Source organism: Stegostoma tigrinum, chromosome 8 (genome assembly GCF_030684315.1).
Source record: "Stegostoma tigrinum isolate sSteTig4 chromosome 8, sSteTig4.hap1, whole genome shotgun sequence".
Taxonomy (NCBI): Eukaryota; Metazoa; Chordata; class Chondrichthyes; order Orectolobiformes; family Stegostomatidae; genus Stegostoma; species Stegostoma tigrinum.
In genome coordinates this window covers 40,883,581-40,907,005 of record NC_081361.1, presented here as the reverse complement: position 1 = coordinate 40,907,005, position 23,425 = coordinate 40,883,581, and the positions used below count along the sequence as shown (strand labels likewise).

Sequence of the window (23,425 nt, the reverse complement as noted above, 5' to 3'; positions counted from 1 at the left end):
TGGCATCTAACATCGTAGGAATACCCAAAGTCTTCTATAAAGCACTTCAACAGTTAAAGTGTGGTAAAATGTCATTGACTCTCGATTACCATCAGTGCAGTTAGGGATGGGACATAAATGCTGGCTGAGCCAATGATACCCACATCCCCAATGTGGTATACTGCATCCGCTGTTCCCGTTGTGGCTACCTCTACATTGGGGAAACCAAGCGGAGGCTTGGGGACCGCTTTGCAGAACACCTCCGCTCGGTCCGCAGTAAACAACTGCACCTCCCAGTCACGAATCATTTTAACTCCCCTTCCCATTCCTTAGACGACATGTCCATCTTGGGCCTCCTGCAGTGCAATAATGATGCCGCCTGAAGGTTGCAGGAACAGCAACTCATATTCCGCTTGGGAACCCTGCAGCCCAATGGTATCAATGTGGACTTCACCAGCTTCAAAATCTCCCCTCCCCCCACTGCATCCCAAAACCAGCCCAGCTTGTCCTCGCCTCCCTAACCTGTTCTTCCTCTCACCTATCCCCTCCTCCCACCTCAAGCCACACCCCCATCTCCTACCTACTAACCTCATCCCGCCCCTTCACCTGTCCGTCCTCCCTGGACTGACCTATCCCGTCCCTACCTCCCCACCTATACTCTCCTCTCCACCTATCTTCTCCTCTATCCATCTTTGGTCCGCCTCCCCTTCTCTCCCTATTTATTTCAGAATCCTCTCCCCATCCCCCTTTTCTGATGAAGGGTCTAGGCCCGAAACGTCAGCTTTTGTGCTCCTAAGATGCTGCCTGGCCTGCTGTGTTCATCCAGCCCCACACTTAGTTAGATTGTGTGGTCCTTTGTGCAACTTTCCTGCTCTTGTGCAGGTTGAGGATTTTCTGCACACTCTATCAATGAGTATTACCCTCTTGGGTGTTTGTAAAGTTTTCTTCTTGCGAGTAATCAGTACAAATTTCTATTGGTTTCTTATTCAATAATATGAATGAATTACAGTTTCTCCTTATGATCCCACGGTCTCAATTGTGATGTGTTGCACTAATTCTTTATCATTTGCTCTTCTTTGTCCTATTGCACTCTGTTGTGGTTATTCCCAGCGATATAAGGCTTTAACATTTAAGACAGCGATGTAAACTATGTTTTCAATTTCTTCCTTTTCATTTACACTGACAGTGATCACCAATATGGAATAGGTTAAGATTATTAATTTAGCAGCACAATATCTAGGTCTTTGTTTTTCTTCAGTAATATTTACTTGATTACCCTCTCTCAGTTTTTCTATTTGCTAGAGGATAGTAAGGAAAACTGGTAACATGAATGAAATCATGTTCATGTGCAAATCTCTTAAACTTCTTTTTTGCAGATTGTGGATCATAATCTGATACTACCAAGTCCAAATCCTATGTGGTGAGTAGATTCTCTTCAGTGATTGTTTTACTGTCTCTGCTGTGATGCTTTGTAGATGATTAACCTCAATTCACTTTGAGTAATAGATAGTGACGATAATAAGAATTTTTCCTTTGAACGTAAATGAATCCATTCCCTGGTGCTCTTGATGGAAAAGTTTAAGGTAATAGTGGTTACTTTTTCTCTTGACTTGTAGGTATTTTGTAGGTCAACTATGATCTCAGTAGTTTGAATGTTTTGCTCAAAAAATGTTACCTTAGTGTTACACCTGCATTCTGTAGCACGTCTATCACTGGTTTAATGTTTGGTTGTATTGCTCTTTTGTGGATCCATGTTGTCCATATGTTATATGACTATGAGTCAATATTGTGAATCAGTTCTACTGATTCTCTGCCAAGTGCAATTCTCTGCCACCCTGTAAAAATCATTAATGAACAAATGATGCTTTCCCCGGCCTCTGTTTCCTTCTGCTGAACTTTGCCTGCTCAAAAAGTAAATTTCAAAGGCCACTGAAATAAGTGTTAGAAGTCCATAATACCTGTTCATGTAATTCTGCATTCTCCTCAGTGCCCTGTCTTGTAGTGATGATGTCTACTGTGTAAATAACATATTTACATGGTCCTTTTGGCCCCTTGAGTCCAGTGCTAAAGTTCGTCAGTATGGGGTGAAACCTTTTCCCTTTGTTTCCCATCCCTGAATCTGGTGTGGCCCTTTGACTGTCCAGAATATTTCTGTATTCCATGCTTCTTCTGAATACTGGAGATGTTCCTGCATCTGCTACTTTGTCAATGCTGCTGCTTGTGGTTTTGGGTCATTGCTCACTGCTGTCCAATCTGCAGGTCTGATATTCAGGTTTCTGCTGCTTCCATGATGTCCTGGGAGTCTTCTGTTTTTCTTGACCATGAAGTTCTCTTCAGTGAATGACTTTGGTGCTTTCTTTTCCATTGCCATTGTGTTTTATTGTGTGTTGGGCTCTAACACTGATTGGTCTTCCAAAGTAATGTTGCTTGAGTTCATGGAGCATTTTGCAGGATCACTGTACTCATATCTTGATTGACACACACATTGACCAAGCTGTTCTGATAATTAGAGAGTTATTACGGCAGTGCAGACTGGAGTTGTGTTTGGGACTGTTTGGTATGCCTGATGCAGCAGGTGCCGTGGGAATTGCTTGGGCAATGTAAATTTCCAACGGTCAATTCCCCTGCATCAGACACAGTCTTAGAAAGTCAGACACTTCAGAGGGTTCCCTACTGTGGAAACATAAGAGGGATAAAAACCGACTCTAACTCCAGGGTAGCTCATAAACTGACCTCCTGACTCACCACTGACACACCAATGATACCACTGTCTTTATACTCCCAGACCTCCTGACGACTCCTGTCCAGAGCAGATCCCAGCTCCTGGCCTATCCCAAACCTATCACCGCCCCCAACCCAATCATGCCAAATGAAAACACCCACCTCCCCCATTCTGAACCAATCCTCCATCCTCTGACTTCACCTTGATCTCCAACCTAACCTAAGCGTTCATTCACTTACCTGTTACCATACCCACCTCTCCCACCTGGCACCTAAACCCTTAACCAGCTGCAACTATAATCCCATGCTTAGTACACACTTACTGTGTCACGGAAACTGTCAACAAGGCCATGCTGAGCACATACAAATCACAGAACACGCCAAATGATTCAAAAGGAGGGACGTGGTTTGAAGAATATATTTTGCGCTGCTGGATTTGGAGATTCCTGCAAAAGTTAATCTGATCAGAGGCAGAAATTGGGTTTTCACCAACCCACAAGCCACTAATATCATATCAGGTAATATTAACAGGCACTAATATATCACTTCTAGTTGAGCAATTATATTACTGTGACATGTTATTATGATGAAATGGAAGCTTAAACGGAACTCATGTTTTCAAACCTACGCTTTAAACCAGATAACACTTACAGATTTCTTTTTGGAGGGAGATTAAAACCGTGCCTTTCCCTCACTACTCTACTGTCAATTTGTTCGTTTTCTGCACACCCTCCTGTCGTCATTTGCTCTTTGTTACAGGCATCATGATTAACTGAGCCTGTAAAGTGAGTGTTAGGGAGCTGAAACCAATCCTACCCTTGACTTTCACACTTGAACATTTTCAGTGGAACTTCTTAGATTGCGATCAAAAACAGAAACCCTAGTTTCCCTTATTTGGGAGTGTTTAGGCCATTTCCAGGAGGTTTCCAAATTTTGGTGAGACTACGTCAACACTGAATGTTGATTAAACCTCAAATTTTCCTGGTTCGTACAGCTCCAAATATTGAGGAAGCTCGTAAACAACTGATAATTATTCAGTCCTAATACTTTCTGTGAGAATCATTGTGCTGTGTATCAAAGCAAATTAATAAACATATAACCAATGCTCATTTACCACAATACATTAAGCATCACTAATTCTCACCATTCTTAAATCTAACTCCCAACTAGCAGCATTACATATATGAACTGGGTTAAATATTCCATTTGCAGAGATATTCAGTCAGCTGCAGGTAAAGCCTTGACTTTTTTTTGCTGGTGTCAAAGGGGTTTTCTTCCAATGAGTTTCAGGTTTATTGAACTGTAACGATGAGAACTCACTTGCTGATTTTGCCAGTCGCACCTGCTGTGCCAGCTTCCTCTGAACATGTTACTGAGCAACACGTCACCTATTAGTACCTGAAAGAGGAAGTTCTAGAGGGATCAGTAACTGCAGTTTCTCAGTTTCCATGTCAATTACAGAATGCAAAAATGTTTCATGCTTAAATTAGTGCCTCACAAAATACAACTGTGCCTGGAGGACCACCCATTCAGTGAAAAATGCTGTCTGGTCTACCCAAAACATGCTTATTTTCACTGCGAGGAATTATCCCTAGCTGAGCTTTGCAGACTGGCATGTTGTGAAGTCCAGGACTGTGTGCCAAGATCTTCCCTAAAGTTTGGGCTAGCTGCTGCAGAGATGTAATGGGGCAAAATTGCTTTCAGCCATACAACTGCATGTGCCTAGAATCTACAGAATCCCTTGGGCTGAGTGCCTTACAAAAATTGTATGGCGTAGATCAAGAGTATTGGAAGAAATGGAGAAAAACACGTCAAACAGAGAAATTTATATCCATTGCGCTTACTGTAAATTCCAGTTTGAAATGTTTTACCCTCAGGCCGTAAAGCTGGTGTGAAATATATTCTGTAAATATTAAGACAATTACAGTCAAAACAAATGAAATATGTCTTTGGACATGTTGAATTCCCTCTAAAATTCAAGTCCAAATGTCTTTGTTTACAAATGTTATGACTGAAGCATATTTTTGAGAACAGAAGTGCCTCAATGAGGTGAGGTGGATGTGACAGCCCTTAATATCAAGGCTTTATTTGACTGAGTGTTGCATCAGGAAGCCCTAGCAAAACTGAAATCAATGGAAATCATGGGAAAAACTCTCCACTGGATGAAGTCATATCTGGTAAACAGGAAGATGATTGTGTATGTTGGAGCTGACCTTCCCTCCATTCATCAGTTCAGAAGTTCTCTGATTACACAATGTTCAGCACCATTTGCAACTCGTTAGAAAATGAAGTGGTCGATGTTCAAATGCAATGAGATCTGGACAATATTCAGGTTTGGGCTGCAAGTAATATTCCCTCCCACCACACAAATGCCAGACAATGACCATCTCCAATAAGAGACAATCTAATCACTGCTCCACGACGTTCAGTGGTCCATCACTAAATACTCCGCTATCAACATCCTGAAGGGTACCACTGATGAGAAACTGAGCTGGATTCTCTGTATAAATACAGTGGCTACAAGAGCAGTTCAGAGGTTAGGAATCCTGCGACAAGTAACTCATCTTCAGACTCCCCAAAGTCCGCCAGCCAGGCACTTACAAGGCACAAGTCAGGAGTGTGATGGAATACTCACACCTGCCTGGATGGGTGAAGTTACAACAATCCTCAAGAAGTTTGAAACCATCCAGGACAAAACAGCGCACTTGATTGGCACCACATTCCTACAGTGTGGAAGCAAGCCATTCAGCCCATCCAAGCAACACTGACCCTACAAACAGCATCCCACCTAGACCCACCCCATCCCTGCATTTCCCATGGCTAATCACTGACCCTACACACCTCTGGACATTACTGGCAATTTAACATGGCCAATCCACCTAACCTGCACATCTTTGGACTGTGGGAGGAAACCGGAGCACCCCAGAGGAAATGCATACAGACACATGGAGAATGTGCAAGGCCCACACAGACAGTTGCCCGAAGATGGAATTAAACCCGGGACCCAGGTGCTGTGAGACAGCAATGCTAACTGCATAGCCAGCATGTTGCCCCTGCATACTGAGCTGATTGCTAGTTTTGCCCTCAGTAGCTCTTCAATAGTGAGAGGAACCTAGTTGTAGTTTCTAGCTATGGATCCTTGACAGCAGGTTCTGTGATAATGCCCTCCAAAGCTGTATACCTTGGCAGCACTGTGTCTTCTCCAAGTGGAGGCTGCAAACTGAAATTTTGGGGTCACATACTCCAAGATACCAGTGACAACCATTGAGCTGTGACTCAGGGAATAATTATAAGGCAGCTCTAAACTTTGTATTTCTTTTGAACTGGACGTGGCCTGAACAACTTACCATTCCTCAGTCCTGCAACAGTAAAAAATGATAGACATTGGCTAATATGTTTTTAAGCAACCATACAATATCCTTGATACACCCCTCACCCATCTAGAGAGGCAAGTCCTCCCCACTGCTCTTCCAAGCTGTACCTCCCAATTCCCTGCTGTCTTACAGCATTCACTGAGGGGGTCACAGCAATTTTCTAGGACAGAGATGGATGAAAATCTGAAGCAAAAAGCTATACACTGTAAGATATATTCGTAGAAGGAATGAAAACTTTCCAGAATGGTAGGAGCATCAAAATGAAGTTAAAAATAGGAAATATATTGAATAATGTTGCCGTGGAATCACAGCACTGAATCTAGAAGCGCAGTCAGTAAGGATGAAACTTTGGGAGACTTTTTAAGAATTTCAGATTCGGAAGAAAATATCTGAATGTAAACATATGCTCTTCCGTGACTATCTCCATGAAATCCAATTGGTAGCAAGCATAATAAAAATAAAGTCACTGGAAAACTCAGTAGGTCTGGCACATCTGTGAAGAAGAAAAAAATGAGTTAACATTTCAGGTCCGGTAACTGAGGAAGGGTTACCGAACCCGAAACGTTAACTGTTTTTTCCTTCACAGATATTGCCAGATCTGCTGAGCCTTTCCAGCAAATTTATTTTTGTTCCTGATTTACAGCATCTGCAGTTATTTTGGTTTTCATTTGGTAGCAAGCGTGTTGATGCATTGTATCTAGATGGCACGGGGAAGTGTGGCCTGTGGAACTACACGATAAACAAGAATGTGAATTTATAGTGAGCCTTTAATGTAGTAAAATATCACAAGTGCTTAACAGAGGTAAAAAGGATGACAAATATTGATAGAAGAACTATTAAGGAGATGCCAGCACATGGGTTAACCATTAATTGCCCTCCATAGTGATCAGTGTTTATGGAGTGCAACTTTAAGTGAGCACACAGAAATGTGGCATGTGCAGTGAGTAACATTTAACCCAGAGCAGGGCCCATTATCAAACCACTAGTTGCAGATATATCAGTTTAAGGTATTGAAACTGCATGTTATGCAGTCAGTACTACTTTACTTTCTAACATATTTATATTTACCAAAGTTACAAGTAAGCTCCATTCATTTGCAGCCCAAAAATTTGGAAAGAATAGCAGCTCATGATGAAAGCATCAGCTCAAAGTGTGAAACCATCAATTTCAGATGCTCACTGATCAGCTATGCTGTTGCAGTGATTTTCTTTTCTGTTTTTATCCCTCATTCTCAAACACATGTAGTCCCTTGTAAAAATGAATGGTACTGTGGAAAGAAAATGTAGGAAAGCAATATTTGTGCATCCAATGATAAGGACACCAATTTCAGTGTCAAAACCAGCCTTGTTGGTTAGCATTATTTGGCTTCTGATATTCTCATGGGTAAATGCTTGCCATAACTGAATGTGGGATTTTAGCATAAAGATTGTGTAACTAATGCTTATGCAATCTGTCGTAATCTGGCACTGTCATTGAAGAGACAGCTAACAAAGAAATACAGAACCTCATGTAGTTTATTATAAGAATAGCATAGATCCAGCGATTGAAACTATCTGTCATACATTTGGAACTCAGTTTTCCTGTTGTATTTGAATCTAGGATCGACTGGATCATCATGTTTTAAATTGACTGTCAAATTTCTAAAATTCAAATCTAAAATGACAATCAGGTTTTTAAAATTGGAGTCTCCTTTTTCTTGTTTATTTCATTATGTATTTAATCATGTGAATGCACTTGTTAAGCTATTTAATGATGTGAATGCACTTGTTAAGCTATTTAATGATTTTCAATAGCCAATGAAGGCATCAAATTGCAAGCAAACTTCCAGCCCATTCTATTCCCCAATAAATTTGAAACTTTGAAAAGGTGGCTGTTGAATCACTCAACGGCTTTGACAACATATCTAAGTATTCACCATATATTTATAATAACTGATTTTTTGACAACAGATGCAATTATCCTGCAATCTGATTAAGTACCTGTAAATATTTTACTTTAATATCATTTAAAATTCAAGTAATTAATCCAGGATAGTTACAGGCTTTCTCATTTTTGACATGATATGCTTAGTTACAATAAGTGATTACCAAGGAGTTATTCTGAGGCTTATCTCAGAGCCAAGCAACAGAAATTCTAAGAAAAAAAATACAAAAGAAGTGACAAGGTTGATTTTGGTACATTTAAACATTCTATGTTCAGTTGCATAATTCAGTTCTTATGTCTTCAAAAAAACAATGAATTTGGGGGAAATAGCATTAGATGATTTTCTGAATACAAAATAAGAAACGCAAAAGTAAGGTGCACCGAAGATTATTCCTGTGAACTTGACTTTGCTGTCTCAGAGCCTCAGGTTAACCATAAATTTAAAATGATCATGTATCTTTTTCCTCACTTTTAATTTCTCAACTGCCAGCCCACATATTGAGATAAGTGTAGCAATTATTCTGTTTGCACAAGTATATTACAGCATGGGTTATTACTTGCATTAGTAGCTGAAAATAAGATGAAGTGATGTGGGAAGTATACTACACTAAGTGTCTGAATGGAATAATCTTTAATTTCCATACTAAAATTTAAATAAAATGCATGGATTAATGCAAACTTAAAGTTTAAATGTAAAAATCACTTGATATTTGGAGGAGGGCACAAACGTGACTCTTAATGAAACTTTCCTGGAGTACTCTTTTCATGGTAAATATATAACTAATCAAATGGGGCATTAAATTAAAACAAATAAAATCCTCAGTAAACGTCAGTTTGCTTACATAGCTCATTGTAGATATGGACAAAACAGTGTCTCAGAGCATTCAATGAACATGAGATAGTAGGAACTGCCGATGCTGGAGAATCTGAGCTAACACGGTGTGAAGTCCTCTGATGCTGCCTGGCCATTCAATCAACATGTTCACTTTACTGAGAGAGATCCTTTTTGGCAATAGTTGCTTCTGATTGGGGTTTCTGTTCCTTCCATAAAGGGTAGTTCAGTGTAATCAGCTTTTTGGTATTCTTCAGTGAGTTCATAAATAGGAAATCATCTTTGCTGAGTGAAAAATCAAAGACCTGTAAAACAAATCAAAGACACATGTCCCAGTGTATAACAAAAGTATAGTCACTGTTTCTTAGCTTTACAAAATGGCATTGTTTGTTGTGAGGGCACAGCGTTATAATTTAGACAAGATCATTGTATGTTTCAAATTCCTAGTGCAATCCAAGGAAAGACAGTTAAATTTAGAGCTCATAAAATTATACCTCAACAGTTACACTACATTTTAATTTTTGTAGGTCCACAAATTCAAAGCGCTAAAAAAATGGAAAGCATTTCACTTCACCCAGTTTTGGACTATATTGTCCTTCAAATGCTTGTGTCCATATTACTTTTTGGTGACTAATTTCTCCATGTTAGGCCAGGAATACTTCTTCTAGCAGATGTCTCTTTATAAAAGCCATTCCGTGAAGAGTGGTAGAAATGGTTATAATAATCCTGCAGTGGCTCTTATTATTTTTCCAGTGTTACTTGGCTGTAAATTTTGTCTGCATGAGAAAGCCTTGATTCCATAAAAAATATTGGTGGAATAAAGTTCAGGCGAGTCTGTGAAACCTCACAGGATTTTATTTATCAACAGTCAGACCTGGCACACCTCATAGTTACAATTACACTCCTGTAATTTAGCCTATCTAAAACTGTATTAACCCAAATAATAAAAACAGCATAATCAACTAAACCACTAAATGTAGTGGTAGCATCCAGTATTCAGGCAGTACACCCAAGTTACAACTCCATTTAGCCCTTAGGTCTTAACCTAGATTTACCCATTAAGAATGGTCACTTAAGTGACATCTTTGGAACTGTAGGAGAGATAAGAGAAAATTATAAGTTTAAGTTGAAAGTTTAGAACCAAGTGATTAGGTATTGAATTTATGCAATATCTTTATGTATTATTTTAAATCTGTTAGTGTGTAATTTTTTGAGTAGTCATATGTATATGTTGCTTAACTGCAGTATCTCTTTCAGGCAGCATCACTTGTCAACTTTCTTAGACCACGTGGGAACAAGAAACACAATAATGGAATTTACATTGAAGATCTGCATGAGCACTGTCATTTGGTATCCACATAATGAGACCAAAAACCTCTGGCTAATAAATTTTGCAAGCAGTGATACATTTAACAAATAGATTACATCATAATTTATTCAATCTAGTTTCACAATACCTCCCCACTGCAGTCAGATCTTCAAAGTTAACCATTTATAACCTGAAAATGGATGATAGCTGCTTGTCTGCTACAGATTCTGTGCACACTTTGAAAGATTAACTAATAGTGAAATTCTTTGGTTCACATTATTCTGATTACATTATATATTCTAATTTGGAATAACTCATCTTTACCCATATCTGAGCAATCAAATAAAAGTTACCTTTTGCAAAACTGTTTATTTTTGTCAACCCTGGTTACCCTGAAAAGATGTGAATTATTTATACAAGTCCCTGTCTCCTATGATAACAATGTGTAGGGACGGTTCTGTGTGCCTGATTGGTAAGGTAACAAGTTTATTTTTTATTCTTTATTTTTTAACAGTCTTGGGAATTTAGAATAATGGGAACAGAGGTCAGGGCAGTTGAATGTTCCTCCTGCAGAATGTGGGAGGTAAGGGTCACCACTAGTGTCCCTGCTGACTACATCTGCGGGAAGTGCACCCAACTCCAGCTCCTTGAAAACCGCGTTAGGGAACTGGAGCTGGATGAACTTCGGATCATTCGGGAGGCAGAGGGGGTCATTGAGAGGAGTTACAGGGAGGTAGTCACTCCTCAGGTACAAGAAAAAGGCAGATGGGTTACGGTCAGGGGACGGAAAGGGAACCGGCAGGCAGTGCAGGGATCCCCTGTGGCCATTCCCCTCAAAAATAAGTATACCGTTTTGGATACTGTTGGGGGGACGACTTACCAGGGGAAAGCAGTGGGGCACAGGTGTCTGGCACAGAGTCTGTCCCTGCTGCTCAGACGGGAAGGGGGAAGAGGAGCAGAGCATTAGTCATTGGGGACTCCATGGTTAGGGGGACAGATAGGAGGTTCTGTGGGGACGAGACAGACTCACAGTTGGTGTGTTGCCTCCCAGGTGCAAGGGTGCGTGATGTCTCTGTTCGTGTTTTTGGGATCCTTAAGGGGGAGGGGGAGCAGCCCCAAGTCGTGGTCCACATTGGCACCAACGACATAGGTAGGAAGAGAGATGGGGATTTAAGGCAGAAATTCAGGGAGCTAGGTTGGAAGCTGAAAGCTAGGACGAACAGAGTTGTTGTCTCTGGTTTGTTGCCCATGCCACGTGCTAGTGAGGTGAGGAATAAGGAGAGAAAGGAGTTAAACATGTGGCTACAGGGGTGGTGCAGGAGGGAGGGTTTTGGATTCTTGGATAATTGGGGCTCTTTCTGGGGTAGGTGGGACCTCTACAACAAGATGGTCTTCATCTGAACCAGAGGGGTACCGGTATCCTGGGGGGGTAATTTGCTAAGGCTATTCGTGTGGGTTTAAACTAATTCAGCAGGGGGATGGGAACCAAATTGTAGTTCAAATATAGAAAAGGTTGAGAGTAGGGAGGTCCGAGATAAAGTTTCAGGGACGCAAGATGGCACTGGCAAGCAAGAGGTTGGTTTGAAGTGTGTCTACTTCAACGCCAGGAGCGTCCGGAATAAAGTGGGTGAACTTGCAGCATGGGTTAGTACCTAAACAAAAACAAAATTAAAAAAAAACAGCCAGAGAGTTGTGAGCGCATGGAATAGTTTACCAGTGGTAGTCATGGAAGTGGAGTCATTAGTGACATTTAAGTGACTGCTGGACATGCACATGGACAGCAGTGAATTGAGGGGAATGTAGGTTAGGTTATTTTATTTTTGGATTAGGAATATTCCACGGCACAACATCGTGGGCCGAAGGGCCTGTACTATGCTGTACTTTTCTATGTTCTATGTGTTTTGGCATTTCTCTGTTAGGATAAGAGGAATCAATCCACTGTTTTCAGAATTGGTGGAATTTCTCTCTTAAGAGCTTAAACTAAGTCTGAGACTTAAATTCATGTGACAGCATGCCAAATATGCCTTTATGAAATATGAAAAAGTGGGTTTATATTTCAGATTGAGATTTTTGATGAAAATTTTCAGTTTTAAACACAGATGCAAGAAGAGCTCAAGGTCGAGACAATGTCTTCCTAGTAATGCTTTGAACTTAGAAACACTGAAATACAGTTAAATGCTAATGTTTTTGTATCTGTATATATAATATTCACATTTATGTAATAACTGTCCCTACACATTGTCATCATAGGAGACAGGGGCTTGTATAAATAATTTACATCTTTTCAGGGTAACCAGGGATGACAAAAATAAACAGCTTTGCAAAAGGTAACTTTTATTTGATTGCTCAGATATGGGTAAAGATGAATTATTCCAAATCAGGATTGTTCTTGAGAAAGTAAATTCCTGATTCTATTATTTAAGTTTACTATTCACTAACTTCAACTTAAATTTATGCTCTTATATTCTACTTTCTTGGGTTATTTGTAAGTCACAGATACAAGAGAGTTCTCCTAGTCAACATAGATCTCTCAAATGACATTACCATAAATATAATTTCTGGTCATTTACCTTGTTGCTACTTGTGGTGTCTTGCTGTGTGCAAATTTGTAAGTACACTTCCCTACAACAGTAACGATACTTCAAAAGTACTTCATTAGATGTGATCTCTTTATGGATCAGCTAAGGTTGTGATTTATACTCTGCAAGTGCAGTATCTTTCTTTACATACATTTTGAAACCATATAAGGCTTTAGGGAGACCACATTTAGAGAAGTGTATTTTTGGTGTCCTTACCTAAGAAAGGATACACTTGACTGAGAAGGATGCAATCAAGGTTCATTCGACTGCTTTCTAGGACTGAGTACTCAGTATTCAGCAAAGGTCTCCGTTTTATCCCTCTGTCCCCACCTTAATGAATTTTGGGTTCTCCATGATGTTGAACTCTTCTTCCGTCTCCTTCGCCTCCATGCCCATTTATTTGGAAAAGGGTCCATCCCTGTCCCACAGATCCCACTCACCTTCCTCCAAACTGTCCCTCCACCTGGGGGGCCCCTGCCTCTGGCCTCCATTCAAATGTGACACTAGTCACCTTGATTTCTCTGCCCTCCTCACCCTTTCCAACCCATCTCCCTCTGAACTGACTGCTCTCTGTGCTCTCAGATCCAACCCTGACTTTGTAATTAAGCCTGCTGGTAAGGGTGGTGCTGTTGTTGTCTGGCATACTCTTCTCTATATTGCAGAGGCTGAGCACCAGCTCTCAGACACCTCTTCCTGCCTCCGCCTGGACCATGACCCTGCCATGGAAAATCCGACCATTGTGTCCACTACGGTCACCATCACAATTTCATCTCGTGATCTCCCCTCCACTGTATCCAATCGGATAGTTTCCCAACCCCAAACAGCTCACTTCTAACTCCTTCCCAAAATCCACAAGCAGCACTGTCTAGGCAGGCACATTGTTTCTGCCTGCTCCTGCCCCATAGAATTTATCTCTTCCTATGTCAACTCAATTTTTTCTTCCTTGTTCAATCCCTCCCCACTTACATCCATGATACCACTCAGAGATAGTAGGAACTACCGATGCTGGAGTCTGAGATAATCACGATACCAGTGATGCTTTATACCAGTTTCAGAATTTCCAGTGCATGGGCTCCAGCCACTTCCTCTTCACTATTGAAGTGTTAATCCTTTTACACGCCCGTCCACCTTCAGGATGGTCTCAGGGCTCTCTGTTTTTTCCTGAAACAGAGGCCTGAATCGTCCCCATCCATCACCACCCTCTCCTGCCTGGCCAAGCTTGTCCTCACCCTAAACAATTTCTCTTTTAACTCATCTCACTTTCTTTAGGTCAAAGGGGTGATCATGGTTACCTGCATGGGCTCAAGTTATGCCTGTCACTTTGTGGGCTGTGCGGAACATTCTCTGGCTACTCTGACTCCCATTTGGGAACTGTATAGTTTTCTAGACTCAGTATCAAGTTCAACAATTTTGGGGCTCGAGGCGCCTTCTCGCATGTCCTTACCCCAAACACCAGGCCCTGTCATCACATGGGCCGCTTCCACACACAACCCATTGTAAGTCACTAAATAGCCCGCATTAACAGCTATTCTTTCTGCCAGGCAGACCTTTATCCACTTCTTTGTCAGTCCAACTGTTTTTGTTCTCTCTCTTTGAGCTCCATCACTGTTTATCATTTACTACTCTCCCCTCCCTATCTCCTGCATAACTGCCAAACTTTTCCTATCTACCATCAGTTCTGAAGAAGGGTCACTGGACCTGATACATTAACCCTGATTTAAGTCCACAGATACATTTTTCCAGCTATTTCTGGTTTTGTTTCTGCTTTCTGGGATAAGAGAGCTGCCCTATCAGGAGAAATGAAGTGGACTAGGCTTATATTCTTTTGAGTGCAACAGGCAAGAAGCTAAGGGATTGTCTTCCCCCACCACATCTGCCACTTACAGATACTACAAGTAGGCATCTTAGTCTGAGGCTGGCCATTTAGCAATGAGACCAGAGGAATTTCTTCATTTAGCAGTTTGTGAATCTTTGGAATTCTCTATCCAAGATAGATGAGGATGCTTTGTTGATGGATTCATCCATGACAGAGATTGGTATGTTTTTGTGCACCAAGTGAATCAAGGGATATAGGTATAAGATGGGTATATGGAGTTGATGAAAAAGTTCAGCCATGATTTTGCTGAATGGCAGGGCATTCTTGATTGGACCAGTGGCCAGTCCTATTTCTTGTGTTCATATGAATTATGCAATGATCTCCTCTCTAGCTGATTGATTCATTGTTAGACAAATGTTAGGAATCCTTCCTAACATTGAAATTATGAAATATGTTGGAGCGCTAATAACCAGCAACAAACACAGAAAGCATAGTAATGCTAACATGAAAGGACATTAAATGGTAGCAAACAATGTTTTGAATGATGATAAGCATCATTATGAAGGGAAAAAGAACCACTCTCAAAAATACATGCTATAATGAGGGGCAAAAAGTATCAGCAAAGAGACATAGGAATGTCAGAGAGATCAAACCATCACAGTGACACAAAATGGGTGAACCATTATATGGCATAGTACAGTAATCAAACTATGTAAAGATATAGTTGCAAAGAGCAGCAGCTGTGTGGTACAACGATACATTAGCAATTTTCAAGACACAACATGACCATATCAACAGACTGCTTCAGACTTAAACTCTGATTCCGGGCTGAAACTCCAACTGTAGATTAGGTGCAAGTAGAATGTGCTATTTCCTTGTAACATATCTTGGTTAAAAACATACAAATTTAAAACTAAGGGACTTTAAGTCTTATGGTTGATTGTTACATACTTTCAACAGATGTGAAAATAATTCCCATACTGGGAAGTACACATTTTTGCAAAGCAAGTCACTGTCTATGACTTACTTAAACTTTTTTTAAAGAAATAAACTGTTCCTTTCCACAGTTTTTGCTCTTTCAATACCACATATCATCACAAGAAAAAAAGTCAGTGACATTATCTGGTCTCAGACTATCACTGGAGTTAGTCTGAATCTGTCTCTGGGTGGTGTGGAACTCCATGCAATCTTGATGTGAAATTCGGCCCAACCCCCAGACATGATCTTCTGGGATGGTTTAACTGAGGATTCCAAGCATCTACTTAAATGGTGTAATGCATAATGGATTCACACCCTAATGCTTTAATACACAGCAACGAGCAATGGTACTGGCAATGCTTTGCTATAACCATGAATCTTCTTTTTTACCCTGCACTGATGGAAAACAACACTAGAAGCAATATATTACATTTTCTTCTCCTTGCTCGATAATAATTCTAAATTCTGGGCAGGAAGTTGCCTTGATTGTTTTGACAGGATATGTAGGTGTCTGAATTTGCTTTTGTTAAACTCTGGACGTGGCTTCTTTCACTGTTTTCTTAGTTATGATGCAGGATATCAACTGAGATCTGAGTAATTGCACATTTTGTACTGCATGATACAATAAACAATGATTCGAGACAAGTCATAACTGAAAATTAGTTATATCTTTAGCATGTGGTTTATAGGCATATTGCTTCATTGTTATCCTAACAAAAAGTATATTAAACAGCATACAATGCCAGCAGTTTGCACAGAATTGTCAAGTTATTAAACACAGATCATTAAGTAAGGAAGTATCCTTTAAAGATGCATGAATAAGACATACCATTTACATGAAAACAGCAGTGGTTTAAATGTGAAGTTCACCTCTGTAGAAGATTTCACTTTAAAAAGTGCAGTGGATCTTTTCATATTTTCTGAATTAATATTCACATTAGAAAAAATTATAGAAAAGCTACGGTATCCTCAGAGATTTCAGGGTGTTTCTGGGTGTAGATCGTTGACAGTTTGAAAGATATTACTGTGCTTTCAGTCTCACTCAGCTGCAATTTTTTTTTACCACCTGCTATTTGGTTAAATGATTAATTAGCAGAAGCAAATTATTCTTTTAAAGATTAGAGGGAAAACCGAAGAAAAGTAATGACAAGCAGGAATTCCCAAGTAGTTCATAAAATAACAGACAAGCAAAAGGATGTAAAGAAATGAATTTGTAAATTACAGATTAGGAGTATTTAAGAAGTTTCAGGAAGTTAGAAAAGAACAATAATTATTCTGAGAAATATAAGGCATATGTGAAAAACCCCAGTTATGCTAATTTCTCCTGCACAGTTCTCACTGGAGTAAGCATTTTTTGCTGCTAAAAGGATAAATACAAGGACTCACCCAAAAAATTTGGTAATACTGAACTTCAACCAGCTACTAGAAATATTGCAATAGTCCAGCAATAAGTTTCCTTTTCAAACTCTGGCTCTCCCTTTGGGAAGGTGCCTTGAGTGCAGTCACTATCTGCACAGGAGCAAAATGAGGTCATAAAATTGAACTTGTGTTGCATTATTTCACATCATTAATACTCCAACGTTACATCATTGCTCTGAATTTTACTTTGGCTTTGCACTATCAACTAAAGGTAGGCCTGTTTTTCCACGGAACTGTGGAGATTCCAACCTCGACCAAATTGATGTTTGAACCCCAGCTCCCATTTCTGACAAATCCTGATGGGTGACAGGGTGTAATTCATGCAGGGGGAGCCCAAACTCAGCAAAGCCATTCAAACTCACTGCTGAGTGCAAACAGATCCTGTTTTATCTGAAGCAAAACCTGTTTGCCAAAGTGTACAACTTAGGTTTGTAACAACTGATGTGAATGTGCATAAGTTGGATGACTATGGAACTGTCAAAGCTATCGAGTTATTTAAGCTCTGTGCTCTTCTAATTTTGAAAGATAAGTAGCCTGTTGTGCTCCTGACTGGGGAGAAAAATGGACGCTTGCAATTTCACTGGCTGTTTGTTTACATAACCCTTAATGTGGGTTACTACTTGACAGCTTCCATAACGTGTCGTTATCACTGTGAAGGGCCTTTAGGCTCACAGTTTGATTGAGAGCTCCTAGAGATTTTTAAGGAGTTAGGTGTCTTTGATGTCATGCCAAGAATAAAATATTTTTTGTTCAGGATTAAGAACTTGAAGGGAATGAGCTTTTCAGTAAGGGTGTTCTTTTAATATGATGAGGTCTGTAATTTATTTTATTTCATTCAGCATTGGTCCTGAGGTGTGCCCATGAAGAATACTGGATGAGTTATTATGAAGGATGTAAAGACAAAATGCAGTGTGTGGAGGAAATTGGTTGGCAGAAGTTGGTGTAGGGGCTATAAAATGAGTCATGAGAAGAAGTGAGCTTAACTTGCCCTCCCTTCCCATGGCTTGCACTGACAATTGGCTCAGTTACATAACCAGGCAGGTGGCTATGATATACAGCAGGCTTCAGTTGAGGGTGTGTGCATCTTGCCATATGTCAGGTGGCATGTCACTCTAACATCTGTATCATGTAGTCTCAGCGTTTGTGCCAAGCGCATAGCATTTGCAGCAATGAGTATGAAATATCTCTGCAGAGATCCTGTCACCAAATATCCTTTTCCTCACTGATTCCAACAATAAACAAAACAATGTATCTGCAAACATTTTTAGTAAGGAGTGCCAAGTAGATTGGCCATCTCAGCTCTTCTAGAAGTCTCCAACATTATATCAGTCTCGACCCAATTTGATTCACTCCATCAGAGATAATAGGAACTGCAGATGCTGAAGAATCCGAGATAACAAGGTCCGGAGCTGGATGAACACAGCAGGCCAAGCAGCATCTTAGGAGCAGAAAAGTTGATGTTTCGGGCCTACTGTGTTGATTCACTCCCACGTTCGATCAAGAAATGGCGAAGGCATTGGATTCTGCCTAGATCTCATTCTGGCCTCAGTACTGAAGTCTTGTGCACTGGAACTAAGCATGTCCCTAATTAAGGTGTTCCAGTACAGTCACAGCACTGGCATCTACCTGACTTTGTGGAAAATTTCCCTGGTATTTCCTATCCACAAAGAGCAGGACAAATCTAACACGGTGAATTACCTGTGCATCAGTCATCAATCAACAGTGAAATAATAGAAAGTATTGCTGACAGTGTTATCAAGCAGCATTTCTTTGATAACCCATTTACTGTTGTTCCGTTTGGGTTGCACATGGCCCACACAGCTCCTGACCTCATTATAGCCTTGATCCAAACAAAGAAGAGCTGAATTCTAGAGATAATGTGAGAGTGATTGTCCTTGACAAGCATTTACGAGTGTAGCATCAAGTACGTCTACCAAGCTTGAAGTCAATAAGAATCTCCATTGGGCAGAGTTATAGTTAGCATGAAGGATGGTAGCTGTGGCTGTTGTTCGTACCAGGACCACTGCAGGTTGTTCCTTGGAATGATGGTCTGCATGCAACCATCTTCAATGACTTCATGCAACCTTGAAATAGATATATTTCTGATGAAAAGTGGGATAAAGGGCAATGGGAGCTGGCAGGAAAGTGGATTTGAGACCAGGACAAAATCAGCCATGATCACGTTAAATGGCAAAGTGGGTTCTAAGGGGTGAATTGCCTACTCCTGCTTCTAATTCCTACCTTCAAATGAATGACACTCCTTTGAACATAAGATCAGAAATGGGAATGTCCTCTAACGGTTGCACTGTATTCAGTACCATTTGTAACTCGTCAGATACTTAAACAATCTGCGTCCGAGTAATACAGGGTATGGGCAACATCAGGCTTGGACTGATAGGTGGCAAGTAACATTTGTGCTACAAAAAAAAACTAGACAACGATCATTCCCTACAAGACAGAGTGGGACAAGTGCCTCATGACATTCAGTAGTAATACAATACCTGACTCCCCCACTATCAACATTGTCAGGATTACCACTGACCAGAAACTGAACTAGACCCGTTATATTAATGTTGTGGCTGCAAAAATTGATCAAAGCATCGGAATTCACCTGGCTATCCAAAACTACAAACACAAACAACCTACAAAGGCAAAAGTTGGAGAGTAGTGGAATATTCCCTGTTTGTTTAGGGTGAGTGCAGGACCAATAATACTCAAGATGTTTGCCACTATGCAGGACACAGCAGGTTGCTTGACACTCTATTCACCAGTTAAAACATTCACTCTCTCCAAACTGCCTATGATCCATTTAAATAAGTCACTATAACGTGAGGAGTCTAAAGTCCTCATCTGTAATGCCTCAATTCGTAATGGTCCCAATATTTGCATTTGAAGTTTCTGTTGCCTTTGTTCCTCATGTGATATTTGTAGAAAGTTGCTCAATTTGTTTTCACAAGATCAATAAACTTCAGAAACATAATCTGCAAAAGGTTTAATGTATATTTCAAGAATGAGTGCACCTGACACATTGTTTGTTTATCAATTAACATATGTAAGTAAAATTTTGACATACATCATTCGATATTTGAAGGATCCCAGGAAACATGCAGGCCATCATGCATTCCATTTAGAACAGCAATATCATCCTCCACAAGAGAAAAATGGAACACCTATGAGGTAGTGAAGTCAATAAACTTTCAGTATTCCTTAAAATTAGTAAGTTAGTAGGAAACCAATACGAAAACAGCAGCTTATATTTACCGTAGCATTAATCTTCAGTTCAACAATTTTCATACAAGATCATTAGTGAACACACTGAGATGGTTTACAGATAACACGGCCTCAGAATTATTTTGTTGCCATCAATTGCTAAATTTTAATACAGTTTAACACACTGTTGTAGTGCTTTCTATTTGAACTCTTAGGGGCAGCATGTGGATTTATGTTTACCATTCCTAACACAAGCTCTTGGTCTCATGATGATAAAATGTGAGGCTGGATGAACACAGCAGGCCAAGCAGCATCTCAGGAGCACAAAAGCTGACGTTTCGGGCCTAGACCCTTCATCAGAGAGGGGGATGGGGGGAGGGAACTGGAATAAATAGGGAGAGAGGGGGAGGCGGACCGAAGATGGAGAGCAAAGAAGATAGGTGGAGAGGGTGTAGGTGGGGAGGTAGGGAGGGGATAGGTCAGTCCAGGGAAGACGGACAGGTCAAGGAGGTGGGATGAGGTTAGTAGGTAGCTGGGGGTGCGGCTGGGGGTGGGAGGAAGGGATGGGTGAGAGGAAGAACCGGTTAGGGAGGCAGAGACAGGTTGGACTGGTTTTGGGATGCAGTTCGCTCCACACTGCCCTCCAACCCCACCACACCCGGCACCTTCCCCTGCAACCGCAGGAAATGCTACACTTGTCCCCACACCTCCTCCCTCACCCCATCCCAGGCCCCAAGATGACATTCCACATTAAGCAGAGGTTCACCTGCACATCTGCCAATGTGGTATACTGCATCCACTGTACCCGGTGCGGCTTTCTCTACATTCCTCCCACCCCCAGCCGCACCCCCAGCTACCTACTAACCTCATCCCACCTCCTTGACCTGTCCGTCTTCCCTGGACTGACCTATCCCCTCCCTACCTCCCCACCTACACCCTCTCCACCTATCTTCTTTGCTCTCCATCTTCGGTCCGCCTCCCCCTCTCTCCCTATTTATTCCAGTTCCCTCTCCCCCCCACGGTGATTGAGAACGCCCTTGACCGCGTCTCCCGCATTTCCCGCGACACATCCCTCACACCCCGCCCCCGCCACAACCGCCCCAAGAGGATCCCCCTCGTTCTCACACACCACCCTACCAACCTCCGGATACAACGCATTATCCTCCGACACTTCCGCCATTTACAATCCGACCCCACCACCCAAGACATTTTTCCATCCCCACCCCTGTCTGCTTTCCGGAGAGACCACTCTCTCCGTGACTCCCTTGTTCGCTCCACACTGCCCTCCAACCCCACCACACCCGGCACCTTCCCCTGCAACCGCAGGAAATGCTACACTTGTCCCCACACCTCCTCCCTCACCCCCATCCCAGGCCCCAAGATGACATTCCACATTAAGCAGAGGTTCACCTGCACATCTGCCAATGTGGTATACTGCATCCACTGTACCCGGTGCGGCTTTCTCTACATTGGGGAAACCAAGCGGAGGCTTGGGGACCGCTTTGCAGAACACCTCCGCTCAGTTCGCAACAAACAACTGCACCTCCCAGTCGCAAACCATTTCCACTCCCCCTCCCATTCTCTTGATGACATGTCCATCATGGGCCTCCTGCACTGCCACAATGATGCCACCCGAAGGTTGCAGGAACAGCAACTCATATTCCGCCTGGGAACCCTGCAGCCATATGGTATCAATGTGGACTTCACCAGTTTCAAAATCTCCCCTTCCCCCACTGCATCCCTAAACCAGCCCAGTTCATCCCCTCCCCCCACTGCACCACACAACCAGCCCAGCTCTTCCCCCCCACCCACTGCATCCCAAAACCAGTCCAACCTGTCTCTGCCTCCCTAACCGGTTCTTCCTCTCACCCATCCCTTCCTCCCACCCCCAGCCGCACCCCCAGCTACCTACTAACCTCATCCCACCTCCTTGACCTGTCCGTCTTCCCTGGACTGACCTATCCCCTCCCTACCTCCCCACCTACACCCTCTCCACCTATCTTCTTTGCTCTCCATCTTCGGTCCGCCTCCCCCTCTCTCCCTATTTATTCCAGTTCCCTCCCCCCATCCCCCTCTCTGATGAAGGGTCTAGGCCCGAAACGTCAGCTTTTGTGCTCCTGAGATGCTGCTTGGCCTGCTGTGTTCATCCAGCCTCACATTTTATCATCTTGGAATCTCCAGCATCTGCAGTTCCCATTATCTCTTGGTCTCATGAGCCTGTTATCAGGTGGAGGGAGATTCTAACATCTGTTTCTCACAGAAAATTGCTGGCTCATGCTAGCCGGCTTTCCCGTGCTCCTGTGCCCACAAGTGACTGACTCAAGACCAGATGCTAGGAGCATAACATGTGCCTTGCTTGAAATGAGGAAATAGGCCTTGATTGATGACACTTAAACAGACACAGAAAAATATCCTTTGGCTATAAAGTGACATAGCTTTTATGGCACCTGAATCATGATGTCTTTGGTACTAATATCTTGTCTAGGATTTGATTTGCTGTTGTGAATATTTTGAAGCCAAAATATTGTCACTACATTACACTGCTATTGTGTGACAATTATTCGATTGTTCAACACATTAAAACTCTTTGACAGGGAGTCTGTTATTTGTTGGTATGAATACTTTTTGTCAGTAATTAAATAGATATAGGAAGATACTCAGCCCAAATATGTTTAACCCTTCAATTAATGTACTTAAAACTCTATTTGCCCCATGATATGTTTACCTGATAAAACATATGCATTAGTAGTCATAACAATTTCAATCCAACCAACAGCCACAGTCTTATGGAGCAGTGATCCAAATGTTCCCTACCATTTATATGGAACATATGATCCCTGATTTCACTCTTGAGTGACCTAACACTGATTGTCTACTGAGGTAGAAATCCAGAACAATAACATTGTTTTATCTACCCTACTGATCTTGTTAACATTTTAACCAGACCCGTTTAGGCACTGAACATCCCGGATGGATATGAATTGCAGACCATCAAGAGCCCTGTGTCCTTCCACTGGTCTGGTGCCTAAACTTGAACTCAGTAATTTACCTGGGGGCTGATTAAGGTGTTAAAAAACTGAAGCGTAATTTACTCAACTCTGAATTTCAATTCAACAGGACAGAAGTCAACATTTCATTTGTCTTATTAACTACCATTTGTACCTGTGCATGAATATTTAGCAATTTGTGCACCTGGAAACTGATATCCATTGTTACTTCTCAGGTCCTAGTGTCTATCTCCATGACGAAAATTCAATTGCTGATTAGGTACTAACACACTGGGCC

At 41.5% G+C, this 23,425-nt stretch overlaps 1 protein-coding gene and 1 long non-coding RNA gene across 4 annotated transcripts in view; one reads left to right on the top strand and one right to left on the bottom strand.

Moving 5' to 3' along the window:
* LOC125456109 (uncharacterized) overlaps positions 1-23,425 on the top strand; it is a 71,692-nt gene that overhangs the window by 23,638 nt on the left and 24,629 nt on the right. The window contains exon 2 of the long non-coding RNA XR_007248392.2: positions 1,356-1,399. This is a non-coding gene — a long non-coding RNA (uncharacterized LOC125456109). The remainder of the gene's footprint in view (positions 1-1,355; positions 1,400-23,425) is intronic.
* Positions 7,824-23,425, bottom strand: part of zgc:110366 (uncharacterized protein LOC550476 homolog) — a 107,052-nt gene continuing 91,450 nt past the window's right edge. For 2 of the 3 annotated variants that reach the window (XM_048538840.2, XM_048538839.2), the window contains exon 7: positions 7,824-9,134. In XM_048538840.2, the coding sequence (XP_048394797.1) occupies positions 8,985-9,134 (150 nt within the window). In that variant the 3' untranslated portion in view covers positions 7,824-8,984. Of the gene's footprint in view, positions 9,135-20,003; positions 20,101-23,425 lie in introns of all 3 variants that reach the window. The other variant, XM_048538841.2, reaches the window with a different exon arrangement.